This window comes from Rhinoderma darwinii, chromosome 7 (assembly GCF_050947455.1).
Source record: "Rhinoderma darwinii isolate aRhiDar2 chromosome 7, aRhiDar2.hap1, whole genome shotgun sequence".
Lineage (NCBI taxonomy): Eukaryota > Metazoa > Chordata > Amphibia > Anura > Rhinodermatidae > Rhinoderma > Rhinoderma darwinii.
Window position 1 is genome coordinate 1,210,620 of NC_134693.1, and position 24,794 is coordinate 1,235,413.

At 51.0% G+C, this 24,794-nt stretch overlaps 2 protein-coding genes across 3 annotated transcripts; both read right to left on the reverse strand.

Annotated features, from left to right (window-relative positions):
• Positions 1 to 21: 21 nt before the first annotated feature.
• Positions 22 to 15,315, reverse strand: LOC142657513 (vitamin D3 hydroxylase-associated protein-like). The gene is made up of 4 exons (XM_075832548.1): positions 14,995 to 15,315; positions 1,795 to 1,908; positions 1,267 to 1,410; positions 22 to 649 (listed from the first exon to the last, which is right to left on the reverse strand). The coding sequence occupies exons 1-4, from the start codon at positions 15,268 to 15,270 to the stop codon at positions 512 to 514; spliced, it is 672 nt and encodes a 223-aa protein (XP_075688663.1). The 5' UTR covers positions 15,271 to 15,315; the 3' UTR covers positions 22 to 511.
• A 2,736-nt stretch (positions 15,316 to 18,051) lies between these two features.
• Positions 18,052 to 23,817, reverse strand: NSUN4 (NOP2/Sun RNA methyltransferase 4). Of its 2 annotated transcripts, XM_075832052.1 has the most exons (7): positions 23,689 to 23,817; positions 23,362 to 23,593; positions 19,944 to 20,278; positions 19,508 to 19,659; positions 19,277 to 19,431; positions 19,052 to 19,176; positions 18,052 to 18,407 (listed from the first exon to the last, which is right to left on the reverse strand). In XM_075832052.1, exons 2-7 carry the CDS (start codon positions 23,449 to 23,451, stop codon positions 18,131 to 18,133), a joined length of 1,134 nt encoding a protein of 377 aa, XP_075688167.1. In that variant the 5' UTR covers positions 23,452 to 23,593; positions 23,689 to 23,817; the 3' UTR covers positions 18,052 to 18,130. The 2 variants fall into 2 exon arrangements, with proteins under 2 accessions (XP_075688167.1, XP_075688166.1); XM_075832051.1 differs by having other exon boundaries at positions 23,362 to 23,817.
• Positions 23,818 to 24,794: the final 977 nt, after the last annotated feature.

Genomic DNA, 24,794 nt, shown 5'->3' on the forward strand with positions numbered 1-24,794 from the left:
CACTAATACCCAGAATACACCGTGATCCCCACTAACACCCAGAATACACCGTGATCCCCACTAATACCCAGAATACACCGCGATCCCCACTAATACCCAGAATACACAGCGATCCCCACTAACACCCAGAATACACCGTGATCCCCACTAATACCCAGAATACACCGCGGTCCCCACTAATACCCAGAATACACCGCGATCCTCACTAATACCCAGAATACACAGCGATCCCCACTAATACCCAGAATACACCGCGATCCCCACTAATACCCAGAATACACAGCGATCCCCACTAATACCCAGAATACACCGCGGTCCCCACTAATACCCAGAATACACCGCGATCCCCACTAACACCCAGAATACACAGCGATCCCCACTAACACCCAGAATACACCGCGGTCCCCACTAATACCCAGAATACACCGCGATCCCCACTAATACCCAGAACACCGCGGTAAATCCGCCATCACCCCGGGAAACTCCTCCTTATCCGGTGGCGCCCGCGGTCTTACTTGAGCATGGACTGCGGGATGTTGGTTTTCACGAAGGGCACCGCTCCGCACTTCTTCAGCACCTGGACGATGACGCAATCTTCGGAGGCCGGACGCTCCAGGTTCTTTATTAACCCCAACGAGGCGTCATGACCCTGAGAACCAAACAGGAACCTCCTCATCCGGCGTCCGAACAAGTCACATCCTACATTCTCCCTCCTAATCCGCCCATGAGGAGCCGCCATCGCCCCGACCGCCCACAGCGGAGCCGCCATCGCCCCGACCGCCCACAGCGGAGCCGCCATCGCCCCGACCGCCCACAGCGGAGCCGCCATCGCCCCGACCGCCCACAGCGGAGCCGCCATCGCCCCGACCGCCCACAGCGGAGCCGCCATCGCCCCGACCGCCCACAGCGGAGCCGCCATCGCCCCGACCGCCCACAGCGGAGCCGCCATCGCCCCGACCGCCCACAGCGGAGCCGCCATCGCCCCGACCGCCCACAGCGGAGCCGCCATCGCCCCGACCGCCCACAGCGGAGCCGCCATCGCCCCGACCGCCCACAGCGGAGCCGCCATCGCCCCGACCGCCCACACGTTTGCTTCTGGCTTTATCGCGTTTGCCGTGCGTTTCCCTCATTGTCCTTCTGATTCTATAAGTGTCGGCACAAAGACGACCCCCGATCAGCTGCCGCTCCCCCCGCTGTTACGGCTGCAGGGACTCATGTCACGTGATTCCAGGACTAATAACCCCCTGACCCCTCCAGACCCCACACCTTGTAATTATAATTATCCTTCAGACTAATGGGGACCCCGTACAGTGGCCCCCAACTCGTCTGCTCCCGAAGCCTCTGCAGCTGCTCCTCACAGTCCGGCAGGAAGTCCGTCACACAGTTCAGCTCCCGGGTGACAACCAGCGCCTGCGGAGAAACCAGTCACATGACCATGATTAGAAACCACTGCCCCGACCGGACACCGCACCGTGTGGTAAACACCAGTACTATACAGGACAACCCCACAGCAAGCAGAGGTATACACTGGAGAGCCCCACAGCAATCAGAGGTACTAGACAACCCCACAGCAACCAGAGGTACATACAGGACACCCCCACAGCAATCAGAGGTACTGGACAACCCCACAGCAATCAGAGGTACTGGACAACCCCACAGCAATCAGAGGTACATACAGGACAACCCCACAGCAATCAGAGGAACAGGACAACCCCACAGCAATCAGAGGTACTAGACAACCCCACAGCAACCAGAGGTATATACTGTAGAGCCCCACTGCGGCCGGTCACTCACCCTGCTCATGTAGGTGTGGAGAACCATCTCCGGGGTGAGCGCCCCACTCCTCAGCTTCTCGGAGAGCTCGGACAGGGACAGGGACAGGATTTCTGATGGATTATTCACCGGGTGCTGGAACGCAGAGCAGCAGGTCAGATATATAATCCCCCCCCCCCCTCAGGGCCAGATCTCATCACTGGCGTATAATAGATTGTATAGACGGCCCCAGGACAACGTTACTCAGCTTTCCGAGGCTCCTGAGTATTACATCAGTGCGGGGGGGGGGGGGGATCTTCTGTAGTGACCTGAAGCACAAAGACTATTCATACTGGGAGCAAATACACGACTAGGCTGCGCCGCTCAGGAGTGCCGGAAAGCTGGGTCACAGCAGTAATAACCGAACGGTCTGGAGAACTGATCACAGAAGAGCCGGGAAAAACATGATGTCAGCAAAACGCCAACCGAGAAGACGACCTCAGTAACAGGCAGAGGGCTCTGACCTCACCGACAATCATTATCTGAGCTGCCATGACCCATGAAGGGGAGACCGAGGGGAGGGAAGAGACCGATGAGACGGGGGGGGGGGGGGGGGGGGAGGGAGAGAGACCTGGGGGGGGGGGGAAAGAGACCGAGGAGGGGGGGGGGGGGAGAAAGACCGAGGAGACGGGGGGGGGGAAGAGAGACCGGGGGGGGGGGGAGAGAGACCGAGGAGACGGGGGGGGGGAGAGAGACCGAGGAGACGGGGGGGGGAGAGAGACCGAGGAGACGGGGGGGGGAGAGAGACCGAGGAGACGGGGGGGGGGGGAGAGAGACCGAGGAGACGGGGGGGGGGGGGAGAGAGACCGAGGAGACGGGGGGGGGAGAGAGACCGAGGAGACGGGGGGGGGGAGAGAGACCGAGGAGACGGGGGGGGGGAGAGAGACCGAGGAGACGGGGGGGGGGGGAGAGAGACCGAGGAGACGGGGGGGGGGAGAGAGACCGAGGAGACGGGGGGGGAGAGAGACCGAGGAGACGGGGGGGGGGAGAGAGACCGAGGAGACGGGGGGGGGGGAGAGAGACCGAGGAGACGGGGGGGGGGGAGAGAGACCGAGGAGACGGGGGGGGGGGAGAGAGACCGAGGAGACGGGGGGGGGGGGAGAGAGACCGAGGAGACGGGGGGGGGGGGAGAGAGACCGAGGAGACGGGGGGGGAGACGCCGAGGAGACGGGGGGGGGGGGGGAGACGCCGAGGAGAGGGGAGACGCCGAGGAGACGGGGGGGGGGGGAGACGCCGAGGAGACGGGGGGGGGGGAGACGCCGAGGAGACGGGGGGGGGGGGGGAGACGCCGAGGAGACGGGGGGGGGGGGGGAGACGCCGAGGAGACGGGGGGGGGGGGAGACGCCGAGGAGACGGGGGGGGGGGGGGGAGACGCCGAGGAGACGGGGGGGGGGGGAGACGCCGAGGAGACGGGGGGGGGGGGAGACGCCGAGGAGACGGGGGGGGGGGGAAGACGCCGAGGAGACGGGGGGGGGGGGGGGGGAGACGCCGAGGAGACGGGGGGAGACGCCGAGGAGACGGGGGGGGGGGAGACGCCGAGGAGGGGGAGACGCCGAGGAGACGGGGGGGGGGGGGAGACGCCGAGGAGACGGGGGGGGGAGAGAGACCGAGGAGACGGGGGGGGAGAGAGACCGAGGAGACGGGGGGGGGGGAGAGAGACCGAGGAGACGGGGGGGGGGAGAGAGACCCCGAGGAGACGGGGGGGGGGGAGAGACCCCGAGGAGACGGGGGGGGGGGGAGAGAGACCGAGGAGACGGGGGGGGGAGAGAGACCGAGGAGACGGGGGGGGGAGAGAGACCGAGGAGACGGGGGGGGGGAGAGAGACCGAGGAGACGGGGGGGGGGAGAGAGACCGAGGAGACGGGGGGGGGGGGAGAGACCGAGGAGACGGGGGGAGAGAGACCGAGGAGACGGGGGGAGAGAGACCGAGGAGACGGGGGGAGAGAGACCGAGGAGACGGGGGGAGAGAGACCGAGGAGACGGGGGGAGAGAGACCGAGGAGACGGGGGGAGAGAGACCGAGGAGACGGGGGGAGAGAGACCGAGGAGACGGGGGGAGAGAGACCGAGGAGACGGGGGGAGAGAGACCGAGGAGACGGGGGGAGAGAGACCGAGGAGACGGGGGGAGAGAGACCGAGGAGACGGGGGGAGAGAGACCGAGGAGACGGGGGGAGAGAGACCGAGGAGACGGGGGGAGAGAGACCGAGGAGACGGGGGGAGAGAGACCGAGGAGACGGGGGGAGAGAGACCGAGGAGACGGGGGGAGAGAGACCGAGGAGACGGGGGGGACGGGGGAGACACCGAGGAGACGGGGGGGGGAGACACCGAGGAGACGGGGGGGGAGAGACACCGAGGAGACTGGGGGGGAGAGACACCGAGGAGACTGGGGGAGGGAGACCGGGGGGGGGGGGGGGAAGACACCGAGGAGACGGGGGGGGGGAAGACGCCGAGGAGACGGGGGGGGAGGGGGAGACGCCGAGGAGACGGGGGGGGGGGGGGGAGACGCCGAGGAGAGGGGAGACGCCGAGGAGACGGGGGGGGGGAGAGACGCCGAGGAGACGGGGGGGGGGGAGAGACGCCGAGGAGACGGGGGAGACGCCGAGGAGACGGGGGAGACGCCGAGGAGACGGGGGAGACGCCGAGGAGACGGGGGGGGGGGAGACGCCGAGGAGACGGGGGGGGAGACGCCGAGGAGACGGGGGGGGAGACGCCGAGGAGACGGGGGGGGGAGACGCCGAGGAGACGGGGGGGGGGAGACGCCGAGGAGACGGGGGGGGAGACGCCGAGGAGACGGGGGGGGAGACGCCGAGGAGACGGGGGGGGAGACGCCGAGGAGACGGGGGGGGAGACGCCGAGGAGACGGGGGGGGAGACGCCGAGGAGACGGGGGGGGGAGACGCCGAGGAGACGGGGGGGGGGGGAGACGCCGAGGAGACGGGGGGGGGGGGGGGGGGAGACGCCGAGGAGACGGGGGGGGAGACGCCGAGGAGACGGGGGGGGGGAGACGCCGAGGAGACGGGGGGGGGAGACGCCGAGGAGACGGGGGGGGGGGAGACGCCGAGGAGACGGGGGGGGGGGGAGACGCCGAGGAGACGGGGGGGGGGGAGACGCCGAGGAGACGGGGGGGGGGAGACGCCGAGGAGACGGGGGGGGGGGAGACGCCGCGGAGACGGGGGGGGGGGGGGAGACGCCGCGGAGACGCGGGGGGGAGACGCCGAGGAGACGGGGGGGGGGGGGGGGAGACGCCGAGGAGACGGGGGGGGGGAGACGCCGAGGAGAGACGGGGGGGGGGAAGACGCCGAGGAGACGGGGGGGGGGGGAGACGCCGAGGAGACGGGGGGGGGAGACGCCGAGGAGACGGGGGGGGGAGACACCGAGGAGACAGGGGGGGGGGAGACACCGAGGAGACAGGGGGGGGGGAGGACACCGAGGAGACGGGGGGGGAGAGACACCGAGGAGACTGGGGGAGGGAGGAGACGCCGAGGAGACGGGGGGGGGGGGGAGGAGACGCCGAGGAGACGGGGGGGGGGAACACGCCGAGGAGACGGGGGGGGGGGGAAGACGCCGAGGAGACGGGGGGGGGGGGAGACGCCGAGGAGACGGGGGGGGGGGGAGACGCCGAGGAGACGGGGGGGGGGGGAGACGCCGAGGAGACGGGGGGGGGGGGGGGGAGACGCCGAGGAGACGGGGGGGGGGGGAAGACGCCGAGGAGACGGGGGGGGGAACACGCCGAGGAGACGGGGGGGGGGGGAAGACGCCGAGGAGACGGGGGGGGGGGGGGGAGACGCCGAGGAGACGGGGGGGGGGGAGACGCCGAGGAGACGGGGGGGGGGGGAGACGCCGAGGAGACGGGGGGGGGGGGGGAGACGCCGAGGAGACGGGGGGGGGGGGGGAGACGCCGAGGAGACGGGGGGGGGGGAAGACGCCGAGGAGACGGGGGGGGGGGGGAGACGCCGAGGAGACGGGGGGGGGGGGGGGGAGACGCCGAGGAGGGGGGGCAGATGCCGAGGAGACAGGGGTGGGGGTAGACGCCGAGGAGACGGGGGAGACACCGACAATTTTGGCCGATGCAGAGAGCGACGATCAACAAGGCAGTTATTACGAGGATGATCGCTCGTCCCCACACATTATTATCATGGCGGCAGCGCGTCTCCTGTTTACACGCCAAGAGGTGCTGCCAAATACCAGAATATATTGAGCATTTAAAACGATACGATCAGAAGAAGAACCAGCGTTTGCACCGGGTAATGATCGGGAACGAGTCTTCTGTAAGCGCTAGAGAGCGGTGATGTCACTGCTGTATAATATAACTGATATCTGGAGAGCGGTGATGTCACTGCTGTATAATATAACTGATATCTGGAGAGCGGTGATGTCACTGCTGTATAATATAACTGATATCTGGAGAGCGGTGATGTCACTCCTGTATAATATAACTGATATCTGGAGAGCGGTGATGTCACTGCTGTATAATATAACTGATATCTGGAGAGTGGTGATGTCACTGCTGTATAATATAACTGATATCTGGAGAGCGGTGATGTCACTGCTGTATAATATAACTGATATCTGGAGAGTGGTGATGTCACTGCTGTATAATATAACTGATATCTGGGGAGCGGTGATGTCACTGCTGTATAATATAATATATCTGGAGAGCGGTGATGTCACTGCTGTATAATATAACTGATATCTGGAGGGCGGTGATGTCACTGCTGTATAATATAACTGATATCTGGAGAGCGGTGATGTCACTGCTGTATAATATAACTGATATCTGGAGAGTTGTGATGTCACTGCTGTATAATATAACTGATATCTGGAGGGCGGTGATGTCACTGCTGTATAATATAACTGATATCTGGAGAGCGGTGATGTCACTGCTGTATAATATAACTGATATCTGGAGAGTGGTGATGTCACTGCTGTGTAATATAACTGATATCTGGAGAGTGGTGATGTCACTGCTGTGTAATATAACTGATATCTAGAGAGCGGTGATGTCACTGCTGTATAATATAACTGATATCTGGAGAGCGGTGATGTCACTGCTGTATAATATAATATATCTGGAGAGCGGTGATGTCACTGCTGTATAATATAACTGATATCTGGAGGGCGGTGATGTCACTGCTGTATAATATAACTGATATCTGGAGAGCGGTGATGTCACTGCTGTATAATATAACTGATATCTGGAGAGTTGTGATGTCACTGCTGTATAATATAACTGATATCTGGAGGGCGGTGATGTCACTGCTGTATAATATAACTGATATCTGGAGAGCGGTGATGTCACTGCTGTATAATATAACTGATATCTGGAGAGTGGTGATGTCACTGCTGTGTAATATAACTGATATCTGGAGAGTGGTGATGTCACTGCTGTGTAATATAACTGATATCTAGAGAGCGGTGATGTCACTGCTGTATAATATAACTGATATCTGGAGAGCGGTGATGTCACTGCTGTATAATATAATATATCTAGAGAGCGGTGAGGTCACTGCTGTATAATATAATATATCTAGAGAGTGGTGATGTCACTGCTGTATAATATAATATATCTAGAGAGCGGGTATGTCACTGCTGTATAATATAACTGATATCTGGAGAGCGGTGATGTCACTGCTGTATAATATAACTGCTGTATAATATAACTGATATCTGGAGAGCGGTGATGTCACTGCTGTATAATATAACTGATATCTGGAGAGCGGTGATGTCACTGCTGTATAATATAACTGATATCTGGAGAGCGGTGATGTCACTGCTGTATAATATATCTGATATCTGGAGAGAGGTGATGTCACTGCTGTATAATATAACTGATATCTGTAGAGCGGCGATGTCACTGCTGTATAATATAACTGATATCTGCAGAGCCGTGATGTCACTGCTGTATAATATATCTTATATCTGGAGAGCGGTGATGTCACTGCTGTATAATATATCTGATATCTGGAGAGAGGTGATGTCACTGCTGTATAATATAATATATCTGGAGAGCGGTGATGTCACTGCTGTATAATATAACTTATATCTGGAGAGCGGTGATGTCACTGCTGTATAATATAACTGATATCTGTAGAGCGGCGATGTCACTGCTGTATAATATAACTGATCTGCAGAGCCGTGATGTCACTGCTGTATAATATAACTGATATCTGGAGAGCGGTGATGTCACTGCCGTATAATATAACGGATATCTGGAGAGCGGTGATGTCACTGCTGTATAATATAATATATCTGGAGAGCGGTGATGTCACTGCTGTATAATATAACTGATATCTGGAGAGTGGTGATGTCACTGCTGTATAATATAATATATCTGGAGAGCGGTGATGTCACTGCTGTATAATATAACGGATATCTGGAGAGCGGTGATGTCACTGCTGTATAATATAATATATCTGGAGAGCGGTGATGTCACTGCTGTATAATATAACTGATATCTGGAGAGCGGTGATGTCACTGCTGTATAATATAACTGATATCTGGAGAGCGGTGATGTCACTGCTGTATAATATAACTGATATCTGGAGAGCGGTGATGTCACTGCTGTATAATATAACTGATATCTGGAGAGCGGTGATGTCACTGCTGTATAATATAACTGATATCCGGAGAGCGGTGATGTCACTGCTGTATAATATAACTGATATCTGGAGAGCGGTGATGTCATTGCTGTATAATATAACTGATATCTGGAGAGCGGTGATGTCATTGCTGTATAATATAACTGATATCTGGAGAGCGGTGATGTCACTGCTGTATAATATAACTGATATCTAGAGAGCGGTGATGTCACTGCTGTATAATATAACTGATATCTGGAGAGCGGTGATGTCACTGCTGTATAATATAATATATCTAGAGAGCGGTGAGGTCACTGCTGTATAATATAATATATCTAGAGAGTGGTGATGTCACTGCTGTATAATATAATATATCTAGAGAGCGGGTATGTCACTGCTGTATAATATAACTGATATCTGGAGAGCGGTGATGTCACTGCTGTATAATATAACTGCTGTATAATATAACTGATATCTGGAGAGCGGTGATGTCACTGCTGTATAATATAACTGATATCTGGAGAGCAGTGATGTCACTGCTGTATAATATAACTGATATCTGGAGAGCGGTGATGTCACTGCTGTATAATATATCTGATATCTGGAGAGAGGTGATGTCACTGCTGTATAATATAACTGATATCTGTAGAGCGGCGATGTCACTGCTGTATAATATAACTGATATCTGCAGAGCCGTGATGTCACTGCTGTATAATATATCTTATATCTGGAGAGCGGTAATGTCACTGCTGTATAATATATCTGATATCTGGAGAGAGGTGATGTCACTGCTGTATAATATAACTGATATCTGTAGAGCGGCGATGTCACTGCTGTATAATATAACTGATATCTGCAGAGCCGTGATGTCACTGCTGTATAATATAACTGATATCTGGAGAGCGGTGATGTCACTGCCGTATAATATAACGGATATCTGGAGAGCGGTGATGTCACTGCTGTATAATATAATATATCTGGAGAGCGGTGATGTCACTGCTGTATAATATAACTGATATCTGGAGAGTGGTGATGTCACTGCTGTATAATATAATATATCTGGAGAGCGGTGATGTCACTGCTGTATAATATAACGGATATCTGGAGAGCGGTGATGTCACTGCTGTATAATATAATATATCTGGAGAGCGGTGATGTCACTGCTGTATAATATAACTGATATCTGGAGAGCGGTGATGTCACTGCTGTATAATATAATATATCTGGAGAGCGGTGATGTCACTGCTGTATAATATAACGGATATCTGGAGAGCGGTGATGTCACTGCTGTATAATATAATATATCTGCAGAGCCGTGATGTCACTGCTGTATAATATAACTGATATCTGGATAGCGGTGATGTCACTGCTGTATAATATAACTGATATCTGGAGAGCGGTGATGTCACTGCTGTATAATATAACATATCTGGAGAGCGGTGATGTCACTGCTGTATAATATAACTGATATCTGTAGAGAGGTGACGTCACTGATGTATAATATAACTGATATCTGGAGAGCGGTGATGTCACTGCTGTATAATATAACTGATATCTGGAGAGCGGTGATGTCACTGCTGTATAATATAACTGATATCTGGAGAGTGGTGATGTCACTGCTGTATAATATATCTGATATCTGGAGAGAGGTGATGTCACTGCTGTATAATATAACTGATATCTGTAGAGCGGTGATGTCACTGCTGTATAATATAACTGATATCTGGAGAGCAGTGATGTCACTGCTGTATAATATAACATATCTGGAGAGCGGTGATGTCACTGCTGTGTAATATACCTGATATCTGGAGAGAGGTGACGTCACTGATGTATAATATAACTAATATCTGGAGAGCGGTGATGTCACTGCTGTATAATATAACTGATATCTGGAGAGAGGTGATGTCACTGCTGTATAATATAACTGATATCCGGAGAGCGGTGATGTCACTGCTGTATAATATAACTGATATCTGGAGAGCGGTGATGTCATTGCTGTATAATATAACTGATATCTGGAGAGCGGTGATGTCACTGCTGTATAATATAACTCATATCTGGAGAGTGGTGATGTCACTGCTGTATAATATAACTGATATCTGGAGAGTGGTGATGTCACTGCTGTATAATATAACTGATATCTGGAGAGTGGTGATGTCACTGCTGTATGATATAACTGATATCTGGAGAGCGGTGATGTCACTGCTGTATAATATAACTGATATCTGGAGAGCAGTGATGTCACTGCTGTATAATATAACATATCTGGAGAGCGGTGATGTCACTGCTGTATAATATAACTGATATCTGGAGAGCGGTGATGTCACTGCTGTATAATATAACTGATTTCTGGGGAGCGGTGATGTCACTGCTGTATAATATAACTGATTTCTGGAGTGTGGTGATGTCACTGCTGTATAATATATCTTCTATCTGGAGAGCGGTGATGTCACTGCTGTATAATATAACTGATATCTGGAGAGCGGTGATGTCACTGCTGTATAATATAACTGATTTCTGGGGAGCGGTGATGTCACTGCTGTATAATATAACTGATTTCTGGAGTGTGGTGATGTCACTGCTGTATAATATAACTGATATCTGGGGAGCGGTGATGTCACTGCTGTATAATATATCTTCTATCTGGAGAGCGGTGATGTCACTGCTGTATAATATAACTGATATCTGGAGAGCGGTGATGTCACTGCTGTATAATATAACTGATTTCTGGGGAGCGGTGATGTCACTGCTGTATAATACAACTGATATCTGGAGAGCGGTGATGTCACTGCTGTATAATATAACTGATATCTGGAGAGCGGTGATGTCACTGCTGTATAATACAACTGATATCTGGAGAGCGGTGATGTCACTGCTGTATAATATAACTGATATCTGGAGAGAGGTGATGTCACTGCTGTATAATATAATATATCTGGAGAGCGGTGATGTCACTGCTGTATAATATAACTGATATCTGGAGAGCGGTGATGTCACTGCTGTATAATATAACTGATATCTGGAGAGCGGTGATGTCACTGCTGTATAATATAACGGATATCTGGAGAGCGGTGATGTCACTGCTGTATAATATAACTGATATCCGGAGAGCGGTGATGTCACTGCTGTATAATATAACTGATATCTGGAGAGCGGTGATGTCATTGCTGTATAATATAACTGATATCTGGAGAGCGGTGATGTCACTGCTGTATAATATAACTCATATCTGGAGAGTGGTGATGTCACTGCTGTATAATATAACTGATATCTGGAGAGTGGTGATGTCACTGCTGTATAATATAACTGATATCTGGAGAGTGGTGATGTCACTGCTGTATGATATAACTGATATCTGGAGAGCGGTGATGTCACTGCTGTATGATATAACTGATATCTGGAGAGCGGTGATGTCACTGCTGTATAATATAACTGATATCTGGAGAGCGGTGATGTCACTGCTGTATAATATAACTGATATCTGGAGAGCGGTGATGTCACTGCTGTATAATATAACTGATATCTGGAGAGCGGTGATGTCACTGCTGTATGATATAACTGATATCTGGAGAGCGGTGATGTCACTCCTGTATAATATAACGGATATCTGGAGAGCGGTGATGTCACTGCTGTATAATATAACTGATATCTGGAGAGCGGTGATGTCACTGCTGTATAATATAACTGATATCTGGAGAGCGGTGATGTCACTGCTGTATAATATAACTGATATCTGGAGAGCGGTGATGTCACTGCTGTATAATATAACTGATATCTGGAGAGCGGTGATGTCACTGCTGTATAATATAACTGATATCTGGAGAGCGGTGATGTCACTGCTGTATAATATAACTGATATCCGGAGAGCGGTGATGTCACTGCTGTATAATATAACTGATATCTGGAGAGCGGTGATGTCACTGCTGTATAATATAACTGATATCTGGAGAGCGGTGATGTCACTGCTGTATAATATAACATATCTAGAGAGCGGTGATGTCACTGCTGTATAATATAACTGATATCTGGAGAGCGGTGATGTCATTGCTGTATAATATAACTGATATCTGGAGAGCGGTGATGTCACTGCTGTATAATATATCTTATATCTGGAGAGCGGTGATGTCACTGCTGTATAATATAACTGATATCTGGAGAGCGGTGATGTCACTGCTGTATAATATAACTGATATCTGGAGAGCGGTGATGTCACTGCTGTATAATATAACTGATATCTGGAGAGCGGTGATGTCACTGCTGTATAATATAACTGATATCTGGAGAGCGGTGATGTCACTGCTGTATAATATAACTGATATCTGGAGAGCGGTGATGTCACTGCTGTATAATATAACTGATATCTGGAGAGTGGTGATGTCACTGCTGTATAATATAACTGATATCTGGAGGGTGGTGATGTCGCTGCTGTATAATATAACTGATATCTGGAGAGCGGTGATGTCACTGCTGTATAATATATCTTATATCTGGAGAGCGGTGATGTCACTGCTGTATAATATAACTCATATCTGGAGAGCGGTGATGTCACTGCTGTATAATATAACTGATATCTGGAGAGCGGTGATGTCACTGCTGTATAATATAACTGATATCTGGAGAGCGGTGATGTCACTGCTGTATAATATAATATATCTGGAGAGTGGTGATGTCACTGCTGTATAATATAACTGATATCTGGAGAGCGGTGATGTCACTGCTGTATAATATAACTTATATCTGGAGAGTGGTGATGTCACTGCTGTATAATATAACTGATATCTGGAGAGCGGTGATGTCACTGCTGTATAATATAATATATCTGGAGAGCGGTGATGTCACTGCTGTATAATATAACGGATATCTGGAGAGTGGTGATGTCACTGCTGTATAATATAACTGATATCTGGAGAGTGGTGATGTCGCTGCTGTATAATATAACTGATATCTGGAGAGCGGTGATGTCACTGCTGTATAATATAACTGATATCTGGAGGGCGGTGATGTCACTGCTGTATAATAGAACTGATATCTGGAGAGAGGTGAGGTCACTGCTGTATAATATATCTTATATCTGGAGGGAGGTGATGTCACTGCTGTATAATATAACTGATATCTGGGGAGCGGTGATGTCACTGCTGTATAATATAACTGATATCTGGGGAGCGGTGATGTCACTGCTGTATAATATAACTGATATCTGGAGAGCGGTGATGTCACTGCTGTATAATATAACTGATATCTGGAGAGCGGTGATGTCACTGCTGTATAATATAACTGATATCTGGGGAGCGGTGATGTCACTGCTGTATAATATAATATATCTGGAGAGCGGTGATGTCACTGCTGTATAATATAACTGATATCTGGAGAGCGGTGGTGTCACTGCTGTATAATATAACGGATATCTGGAGAGTGGTGATGTCACTGCTGTATAATATAACTGATATCTGGAGAGTGGTGATGTCGCTGCTGTATAATATAACTGATATCTGGAGAGCGGTGATGTCACTGCTGTATAATATAACTGATATCTGGGGAGCGGTGATGTCACTGCTGTATAATATAACTGATATCTGGAGAGCGGTGATGTCACTGCTGTATAATATAACTGATATCTGGAGAGCGGTGATGTCACTGCTGTATAATATAACTAATATCTGGAGAGCGGTGATGTCACTGCTGTATAATATAACTCATATCTGGAGAGCGGTGATGTCGCTGCTGTATAATATAACTTATATCTGGAGAGCGGTGATGTCACTGCTGTATAATATAACTGATGATATCTGGAGAGCGGTGATGTCACTGCTGTATAATATAACTGATATCTGGAGAGCGGTGATGTCACTGCTGTATAATATATCTGGAGGGCGGTGATGTCACTGCTGTATAATATAACTCATATCTGGAGAGCGGTGATGTCACTGCTGTATAATATAATATATCTGGAGAGCGGTGATGTCACTGCTGTATAATATAATATATCTGGAGAGCGGTGATGTCACTGCTGTATAATATATCTTATATCTGGAGAGCGGTGATGTCACTGCTGTATAATATAACTGATATCTGGAGAGCGGTGATGTCACTGCTGTATAATATAACTGATATCTGGGGAGCGGTGATGTCACTGCTGTATAATATAACTTATATCTTGAGAGCGGTGATGTCACTGCTGTATAATATAACTGATATCTGGAGAGCGGTGATGTCACTGCTGTATAATATAACATACCTGGAGAGCGGTGATGTCACTGCTGTATAATATAACTGATATCTGGAGAGCGGTGATGTCACTGCTGTATAATATATCTTATATCTGGAGAGCGGTGATGTCACTGCTGTATAATATAACTAATATCTGGAGAGCGGTGATGTCACTGCTGTATAATATAACTGATATCTGGAGAGCGGTGATGTCACTGCTGTATAATATAACTTATATCTGGAGAGCGGTGATGTCACTGCTGTATTATATGTCTGGGGCGGTGACGTCACTCTACTTTTACATGTCCTAGTTCTGCACTATATAGCGTTGTATATATACCCGGCTGTGATGACGTCATGTGAGCTGGAGTATAAGATATTACGGTTGTAGTGGACGGACCTGGGCTCTGAGTCTCGCTGTTGTCTTCTCCATTTCTTGCAGAGCTGTCTCCCTCCGCTCCCGGGCAGCTTCGATTTTATAGCGAATCCTCCTTTCGGTCACCCAGCGGGACAGCAGCCACAGGGAGCCGGCCGAGCAGCCCAGGAGCAGGCACACAGCCCGGTACTCCCGGAGATCCGCTCCGCACAAAACCTGCATGATGAGTGATCCCCGACCCCGGAGACAGAGGTCGTGACTGACACACGTAACCACGCCCCCTGGAAATAACGGCCACATAACCCCGCCCCCTGCCGAGCACTGCTACACGTAACTCCGCCTCCTGCCGAGCGCTGAACCAAGTCCCCTGCAGATTAGTGAGACACGTAACCCCGCCCCCTGGAGATCACGGACACATGTAACCCCGCCTCCTACCGAGCACTGATACACGTAACTCCGCCTCCTGCCGAGCACTGAAACACGTAATACCGCCCCCTGTCGGGCAGACACACGTGCACGTAACCCGCTCCCAGCAGATCACTGACACACGTAACCCCGCCCCCTGCAGATCACTGACACATGTAACCCCGCCCCCTGCAGATCACTGACACGCATAACCACGCCCCCGGCTCACTTTCATCTGTCATCCTCATCACCTCTAATAATAATCTATATACTTGAAGTTATGATCATTATAAAGCTATTATATTACACAAGGTCATTACTGTCACCACTGCAAGTTATTAACTCTCCTATGGCCATAGTAATCCAATGTAACCCCGCCCCCTGCCGATCACTGCTACACGTAACTCCGCCTCCTGCCGAACCACGTAATACCGCCCCCTGTCGGGCAGACACACGTAACCCCGCTCCCTGCAGATCACTGACACACGTAACCCCGCCCTCTGCAGATCACTGACACACGTAACCCCGCCCCCTGCAGATCACTGACACATGTAACCCCGCCCCCTGCAGATCACTGACACATGTAACCCCGCCCCCTGCAGATCACTGACACGCGTAGCCACGCCCCCGGCTCATACACTTTCATCTGTCATCCTCATCACCTCTAATCATAATCTATATACTTGAAGTTATGATCATTATAAAGCTATTATATTACACAAGGTCATTACTGTCACCACTGCAAGTTATTAACTCTCCTATGGCAATAGTAATCCAATGTAACCCCGCCCCCTGCCGATCACTGATACATGTAACCACGCCCCCTGCCACATTCCCAAGCCGAACATTGACCCAATGTAACCCGCCACACGTTGAACATTCATACATGTTACCCCGCCCCCTACAAAGCACTGACACATGTAACCCCGACTCATCCATCACTTACACGTATAACCCCGCCCACTTGCAAAACACTAAAATATGGAACCTGCCCCCCCCGCCGATCATTGACCCAAGTAACCCCGCCCCTACTAATCACACGTATAATTCCATTCCGTTACAGGTGATCAGGGAAGATCTTTAACACTTACAGGTGACCGTGGCAAACCGTGCAGATAATAATAACACTTACAGGTGACCGGGCAGATCTAGCAGATAATAATAACACTTACAGGTGACCGGGCAGATCTAGCAGATAATAACAACACTTACAGGTGACCGGGCAGATCTAGCAGATAATAACAACACTTACAGGTGACCGGGCAGATCTAGCAGATAATAATAACACAGGTGACCGGGCAGATCTAGCAGATAATAATAACACTTACAGGTGACCGGGCAGATCTAGCAGATAATAATAACACTTACAGGTGACCGGGCAGATCTAGCAGATAATAATAACACTTACAGGTGACCGGGCAGATCTAGCAGATAATAATAACACTTACAGGTGACCGGGCAGATCTAGCAGATAATAATAACACTTACAGGTGACCGGGCAGATCTAGCAGATAATAATAACACTTACAGGTGACCGGGCAGATCTAGCAGATAATAACAACACTTACAGGTGACCGGGCAGATCTAGCAGATAATAACAACACTTACAGGTGACCGGGCAGATCTAGCAGATAATAATAACACAGGTGACCGGGCAGATCTAGCAGATAATAATAACACTTACAGGTGACCGGGCAGATCTAGCAGATAATAATAACACTTACAGGTGACCGGGCAGATCTAGCAGATAATAATAACACTTACAGGTGACCGGGCAGATCTAGCAGATAATAATAACACTTACAGGTGACCGGGCAGATCTAGCAGATAATAATAACACTTACAGGTGACCGGGCAGATCTAGCAGATAATAATAACACTTACAGGTGACCGGGCAGATCTAGCAGATAATAATAACACTTACAGGTGACCGGGCAGATCTAGCAGATAATAATAACACTTACAGGTGACCGGGCAGATCTAGCAGATAATAATAACACTTACAGGTGACCGGGCAGATCTAGCAGATAATAACAACACTTACAGGTGACCGGGCAGATCTAGCAGATAATAAGAACACTTACAGGTGACCGGGCAGATCTAGCAGATAATAATAACACTTACAGGTGACCGGGCAGATCTAGCAGATAATAATAACACTTACAGGTGACCGGGCAGATCTAGCAGATAATAATAACACTTACAGGTGACCGGGCAGATCTAGCAGATAATAATAACACTTACAGGTGACCGGGCAGATCTAGCAGATAATAATAACACTTACAGGTGACCGGGCAGATCTAGCAGATAATAATAACACTTACAGGTGACCGGGCAGATCTAGCAGATAATAACACTTACAGGTGACCGGGCAGATCAGAAACATTATGTACAGGCGGCTTCCCAGGACAGTGTCAGGTATATAGTCCCTACACCTGAACTCAATAATGAGGGGTGCAGATACTTTTGGCCATATAGTGTATGTGACGTGCAACGTGTGTGACTGGTACCACTTGCTGCCTCTAGGGGCGCCCTGTGTACAGATGTGTAAGCTCCTAGTGACCAGTGTATAGATCGCCCCCACGAGACGGACGCGCTCCCTTCTGAAGCCGACGGCCGGACGCTCAGATTACCCCAAACTGAGGAGTGACGTAACGTAATGAGGAAGTGGACGGCGCCGGTCACATGGTCTTTATTACAATGTATCATTAATGTAACGATGACACGAAGGCGGCAGATAATGGAGTCCGGCACGTCAGCGCAGCCGCCGCAGCTTGCACAGGTACAGGGGGCCATAGTTGGCGGTGAGATGCGGCAGCACCAGTTCTCCCAGGCGACAATCCAAGTGAAAACTAAACGTCTTCCTGAAGATCTCCTGGAGGCAGCGCAGATCCTGGACCTCGGCGTGGACGCCGTACTCAGCCGCCGCCAGGCCCACGGCTCGCTCCACTACACACTCATTCTGCAGCGTCGACAATGTGCAGGTGGAGTAGACCACATCTCCCCCCGGTGCCACCGCCCGCAGACCAGAACTGGGGGAAATCATGAATTACTTATCAATCCAAGCAAAACGAAGTGAGATGCTCTGCAGACAGGTAAACAATGCAATGTGAGATGCTCTGCAGACAGGTAGACAATGCAATGGGAGATGCTCTGCAGACAGGTAAACAATGCAGTGTGAGATGCTCTGCAGACAGGTAAACAATGCAATGTGAGATGCTCTGCAGACAGGTAAACAATGCAATGTGAGATGCTCTGCAGACAGGTAAACAATGCAATGTGAGATGCTCTGCAGACAGGTAAACAATGCAATGTGAGATGCTCTGCAGACAGGTAGACAATGCAATGCGAGATGCTCTGCAGACAGGTAAACAATGCAATGCGAGATGCTCTGCAGACAGGTAAACAATGCAATGTGAGATGCTCTGCAGACAGGTAAACAATGCAATGGCAGATGCTCTGCAGACAGGTAGACAATGCAATGGCAGATGCTCTGCAGACAGGTAGACAATGCAATGGGAGATGCTCTGCAGACAGGTAGACAATGCAATGGGAGATGCTCTGCAGACAGGTAGACAATGCAATGGGAGATGCTCTGCAGACAGGTAGACAATGCAATGGGAGATGCTCTGCTGTCTTCTAATCGCAGGTAGTGGTGGGGGTGTCACATACTTACAGCAGCAGCTGCGTCTGCAGTAGGGGTAACATCTGCCGCTCCTTCCTCCTCATGCGATGGAAGATGTTGTTCTCCTCCTCCTGCAGGGAGTGTCGGTCCGTAGTACAAGGAGCGTCCACCAGAACCTGCGTACAAGGGTCACATATCACACCGGTCACCCCACCCCCGCTCTGCAGAGAGAGGGGGAGGGGTAACAGGATAAGGGGTGAACCTCCAGATACTGACCCGGTCATACACGGCGTCCTCCGGCCAGTCTGTGCCGCTCCAGGACGTGACCCGCACCCTGCTGTCTGTACGCTGCTCCCGCGGGACGTAGGACTGCAGGACCCGGCGCAGGCGATTACAGCGGGAGATGGACGGGTCATTGGCTGCTAAATATCCTGCAGCAGAGAGAAGAGCGAAAACTGAGACCTATTTACCCCTGAAGAAGAGCCCGACGCAGCCCCCGCCTCTTACCGCAGCCCTCCATCAGCAGCGCCAGCGTCTTCCCCCCCGGGGCGGCGCACAGGTCCAGCACGCGGTTTTCTGGTTGGACGTTGAGAGCGAGGACCGGGAGGAGCGAGGCAGCGTCCAGCAGATAATACTCCAGGAGACCCAGGGCACTGGACCTGTGACGGGGGAGGAGCGCCAGATCATTATAGGCTTATTACAGGGCAGGATGCCGCCCGTTACACGGACCACCACGTGACCACAGTTAAGGTGCGGCAGCTGCACATAAAACGCCAAACTTTTAATTCCATGTAGAAATGTGGTGAATGCCGAGCCCCACCCCCGCAATAAATATGGCGCGCGTTTCTAGCAGCTCCGCGGTCTATGACATTTTGATACGAGCTGCAGCCTCCAGAGAGGATGTGGCCCTCGAGGGCCCCCGGGAGAATTGAAGGTTCGGTACCTGGCTGGCGGGAAGCGGCTGATGTCACCACGTGGGAAGGTGTAACATGTGAGGTTGGAGGTGCGTAACGTTTCCGCTGGGCTCACCGCCATTACTCCTGGGGACCCCGTCATCGCAGCGCGGGCCTCATGCAGGAAGTCGGAAGCTTTTAAGGAGCGCAGGGCGTGGGTGACCGTCTCCACGCTGGAGAAGTTATTGAGGAGGGCGCCATACTTCTGCTCCGACAGGAGGCCGATCCGGACCGACGGCCAAACGTCACCAAACTGCGCGCTGTAATTCATATCGAAATACTGCAGAGCGAGCCGCGGGCACGAGGCGGCCGCAAAACTGGTGGCCTGGAAGACAACGGAGTCACATGACCAGATCAGGAACTAGCCCCTCCCCCGCACATCTAAAACAATGCTCATGTGATATATTTGGGGGTCTCATTATTACCCCGGGTCATGTGATATATTTGGGGGTCTCATTATTACCCGGGTCATGTGATATATTTGGGGGTCTCATTATTACCCCGGGTCATGTGATATATTTGGGGGTCTCATTATTACCCCGGGTCATGTGATATATTTGGGGGTCTCATTATTACCCGGGTCATGTGATATATTTGGGGGTCTCATTATTACCCGGGTCATGTGATATATTTGGGGGGACTCATTATTACCCCGGGTCATGTGATATATTTGGGGGTCTCATTATTATCCGGGTCATGTGATATATTTGGGGGTCTCATTATTACCCCGGGTCATGTGATATATTTGGGGGACTCATTATTACCCGGGTCATGTGATATATTTGGGGGTCTCATTATTACCCGGGTCATGTGATATATTTGGGGGTCTCATTATTACCCGGGTCATGTGATATATTTGGGGGTCTCATTATTACCCGGGTCATGTGATATATTTGGGGTCTCATTATTACCCCGGGTCATGTGATATATTTGGGGGTCTAATTATTACCCCGGGTCATGTGATATATTTGGGGGTCTCATTATTACCCCGGGTCATGTGATATATTTGGGGGTCTCATTATTACCCGGGTCATGTGATATATTTGGGGGTCTCATTATTACCCGGGTCATGTGATATATTTGGGGTCTCATTATTACCCCGGGTCATGTGATATATTTGGGGGTCTCATTATTACCCGGGTCATGTGATATATTTGGGGGGACTCATTATTACCCGGGTCATGTGATATATTTGGGGGTCTCATTATTACCCGGGTCATGTGATATATTTGGGGGCCTCATTATTACTCCAGGTCATGTGATATATTTGGGGGGTCTCATTATTACCCGGGTCATGTGATATATTTGGGGGTCTCATTATTACCCGGGTCATGTGATATATTTGGGGGGTCTCATTATTACCCGGGTCATGTGATATATTTGGGGGTCTCATTATTACCCGGGTCATGTGATATATTTGGGGGTCTCATTATTACCCGGGTCATGTGATATATTTGGGGGTCTCATTATTACTCCGGGTCATGTGATATATTTGGGGGTCTCATTATTACCCGGGTCATGTGATATATTTGGGGGTCTCATTATTACTCCGGGTCATGTGATATATTTGGGGGTCTCATTATTACCCCGGTCATGTGATATATTTGGGGGTCGGATAATTATCCGGGTCATGTGATATATTTGGGGGACTCATTATTACCCGGGTCATGTGATATATTTGGGGGTCTCATTATTACCCGGGTCATGTGATATGTTTGGGGGTCTCATTATTACCCGGGTCATGTGATATATTTGGGGGTCTCATTATTACCCGGGTCATGTGATATGTTTGGGGGTCTCATTATTACCCGGGTCATGTGATATGTTTGGGGGTCGGATAATTACCCGGGTCATGTGATATATTTGGGGGTCTCATTATTACCCGGGTCATGTGATATATTTGGGGGGACTCATTATTACTCCGGGTCATGTGATATATTTGGGGGTCTCATTATTACCCGGGTCATGTGATATATTTGGGGGTCTCATTATTACCCGGGTCATGTGATATGTTTGGGGGTCTCATTATTACCCGGGTCATGTGATATATTTGGGGGTCTCATTATTACCCGGGTCATGTGATATGTTTGGGGGTCTCATTATTACCCGGGTCATGTGATATGTTTGGGGGTCGGATAATTACCCGGGTCATGTGATATATTTGGGGGTCTCATTATTACCCGGGTCATGTGATATATTTGGGGGGACTCATTATTACTCCGGGTCATGTGATATATTTGGGGGTCTCATTATTACCCGGGTCATGTGATATATTTGGGGGTCTCATTATTACCCGGGTCATGTGATATATTTGGGGTCTCATTATTACCCGGGTCATGTGATATATTTGGGGGTCTCATTATTACCCGGGTCATGTGATATATTTGGGGGCCTCATTATTACTCCAGGTCATGTGATATATTTGGGGGGACTTATTATTACCCGGGTCATGTGATATATTTGGGGGTCTCATTATTACCCGGGTCATGTGATATATTTGGGGGGTCTCATTATTACCCGGGTCATGTGATATATTTGGGGGGTCTCATTATTACCCGGGTCATGTGATATATTTGGGGGTCTCATTATTACCCGGGTCATGTGATATATTTGGGGGTCTCATTATTACCCCGGGTCATGTGATATATTTGGGGGTCTCATTATTACCCGGGTCATGTGATATATTTGGGGGTCTCATTATTACCCGGGTCATGTGATATATTTGGGGGTCTCATTATTACCCGGGTCATGTGATATATTTGGGGGGTCTCATTATTACCCGGGTCATGTGATATATTTGGGGGTCTCATTATTACTCCGGGTCATGTGATATATTTGGGGGTCTCATTATTACCCGGGTCATGTGATATATTTGGGGGTCTCATTATTACTCCGGGTCATGTGATATATTTGGGGGTCTCATTATTACCCGGGTCATGTGATATATTTGGGGGTCTCATTATTACCCCGGGTCATGTGATATATTTGGGGGTCTCATTATTACCCCGGTCATGTGATATATTTGGGGGTCGGATAATTACCCGGGTCATGTGATATATTTGGGGGACTCATTATTACCCGGGTCATGTGATATGTTTGGGGGTCTCATTATTACCCGGGTCATGTGATATATTTGGGGGTCTCATTATTACCCGGGTCATGTGATATACTTGGGGGTCTCATTATTACCCGGGTCATGTGATATATTTGGGGGTCTCATTATTACCCCGGGTCATGTGATATATTTGGGGGGACTCATTATTACCCGGGTCATGTGATATATTTGGGGGTCTCATTATTACCCCGGGTCATGTGATATACTTGGGGGTCTCATTATTACCCGGGTCATGTGATATATTTGGGGGTCTCATTATTACCCGGGTCATGTGATATATTTGGGGGACTCACCCATTTCTTTTTGTAGCGGTATCTGCAGAATATCCGCACCGGGCCCCGCACTCTCCGCAGGATCAGCGTTGCTCCCATGGAGGCCGCCATGTTCCTGTGCAGCCGAGAAATCCTCCCGCCGGGAAACCGCGCAGCGCACAGAAGTGCCCGCCTCCTCCATTTCCGGTACCGCTGCCATATACCGGCGTCCTAGTGACCCACGTGTCCTCCGTGCCGGCCCCGATGGTAGATCCTGGGATGATGGGGGTAATATCGATGGATGACGTGGGTTATCCTCCGGGTAACGTACACGTGGTATAGACAAGGCTAAATGTAGTGGTTACATACCGTCTATGGCGACTACTACTCTCATCATGGCCACCTCCTGCCATCATCCCGGGCATGGAGGCCACGTGGGTCACTAGGACGCCTGAAGCGCCGGTTCCCTGTAGATTGTGAGCTCAGAGGGCCAGGCTCCTCCCCATCCCCCGCCATTACATGTAGTACTGACTTCAGATACAGCGGAGACCGCGCCCCCGTCCAGCCTGTGGTGAGGGATCAGTGCAGGATCTATAGATCACCCATCACCGGACCTCACGCGGGCTGCCGGGGATCTCTGCCAGCAACTGAAGAGTTAAACGTAGTATTGTAAGGGTATGTTCACACGGCAGCGTCCCTAACGGCCGAAATGACCGGGCTGTTTCCAGGAGAAAAGAGCCCCGTCATTTCAGCCGTAACGGCATGTGCAGGCGCTTGAACACCGTGTCAATTACGGACGTGACTGGAGCAGGTTTTCCATGGAGTCCATGAAAAACGGCTCCATTTACGTCTGAAGAAGTAACATGACACTTCTTTGGCGCGGGCGTCTATTTACGCGCTGTCTTTTGACAGCGACGCGTAAATATACGCCTCGTGTGAACAGACAAACGTCAGCCCATTGCTTTCAAACCGTAATTTCGGACGTAATTCCAGGCGTAAAACGCCCGAATTACGTCCGTAATTTGGCCGTGTGAACATACCCTGACGGTCAATGTGGCGGCGCTACGTCAGGGACGATCAGACACAATTCACACGCGGCAGATTGTTGGGGACGTTCATACCACCAAAATCAGTTTCCTTCATGTGACCGAAACATGTGAACACAGGAATCAGCGGCGTCCTCTGCCGCATGTGAACACGGCCCTAAACGAGGAATCAGCTGACAGCTCCTCTATACTACACCACACAGGAGAGCTGACAGCTCCTCTATACTACACCACACAGGAGAGCGGACAGATCCTCTATACTACACCACACAGGAGAACTAACAGCTCCTCTATACTACACCACACAGGAGAACTGACAGATCCTCTATACTACACCACACAGGTGAGCTGACTGATCCTCTATACTATACCACACAGGTGAGCTGACAGCTCCTCTATACTACACCACACAGGAGAGCGGACAGATCC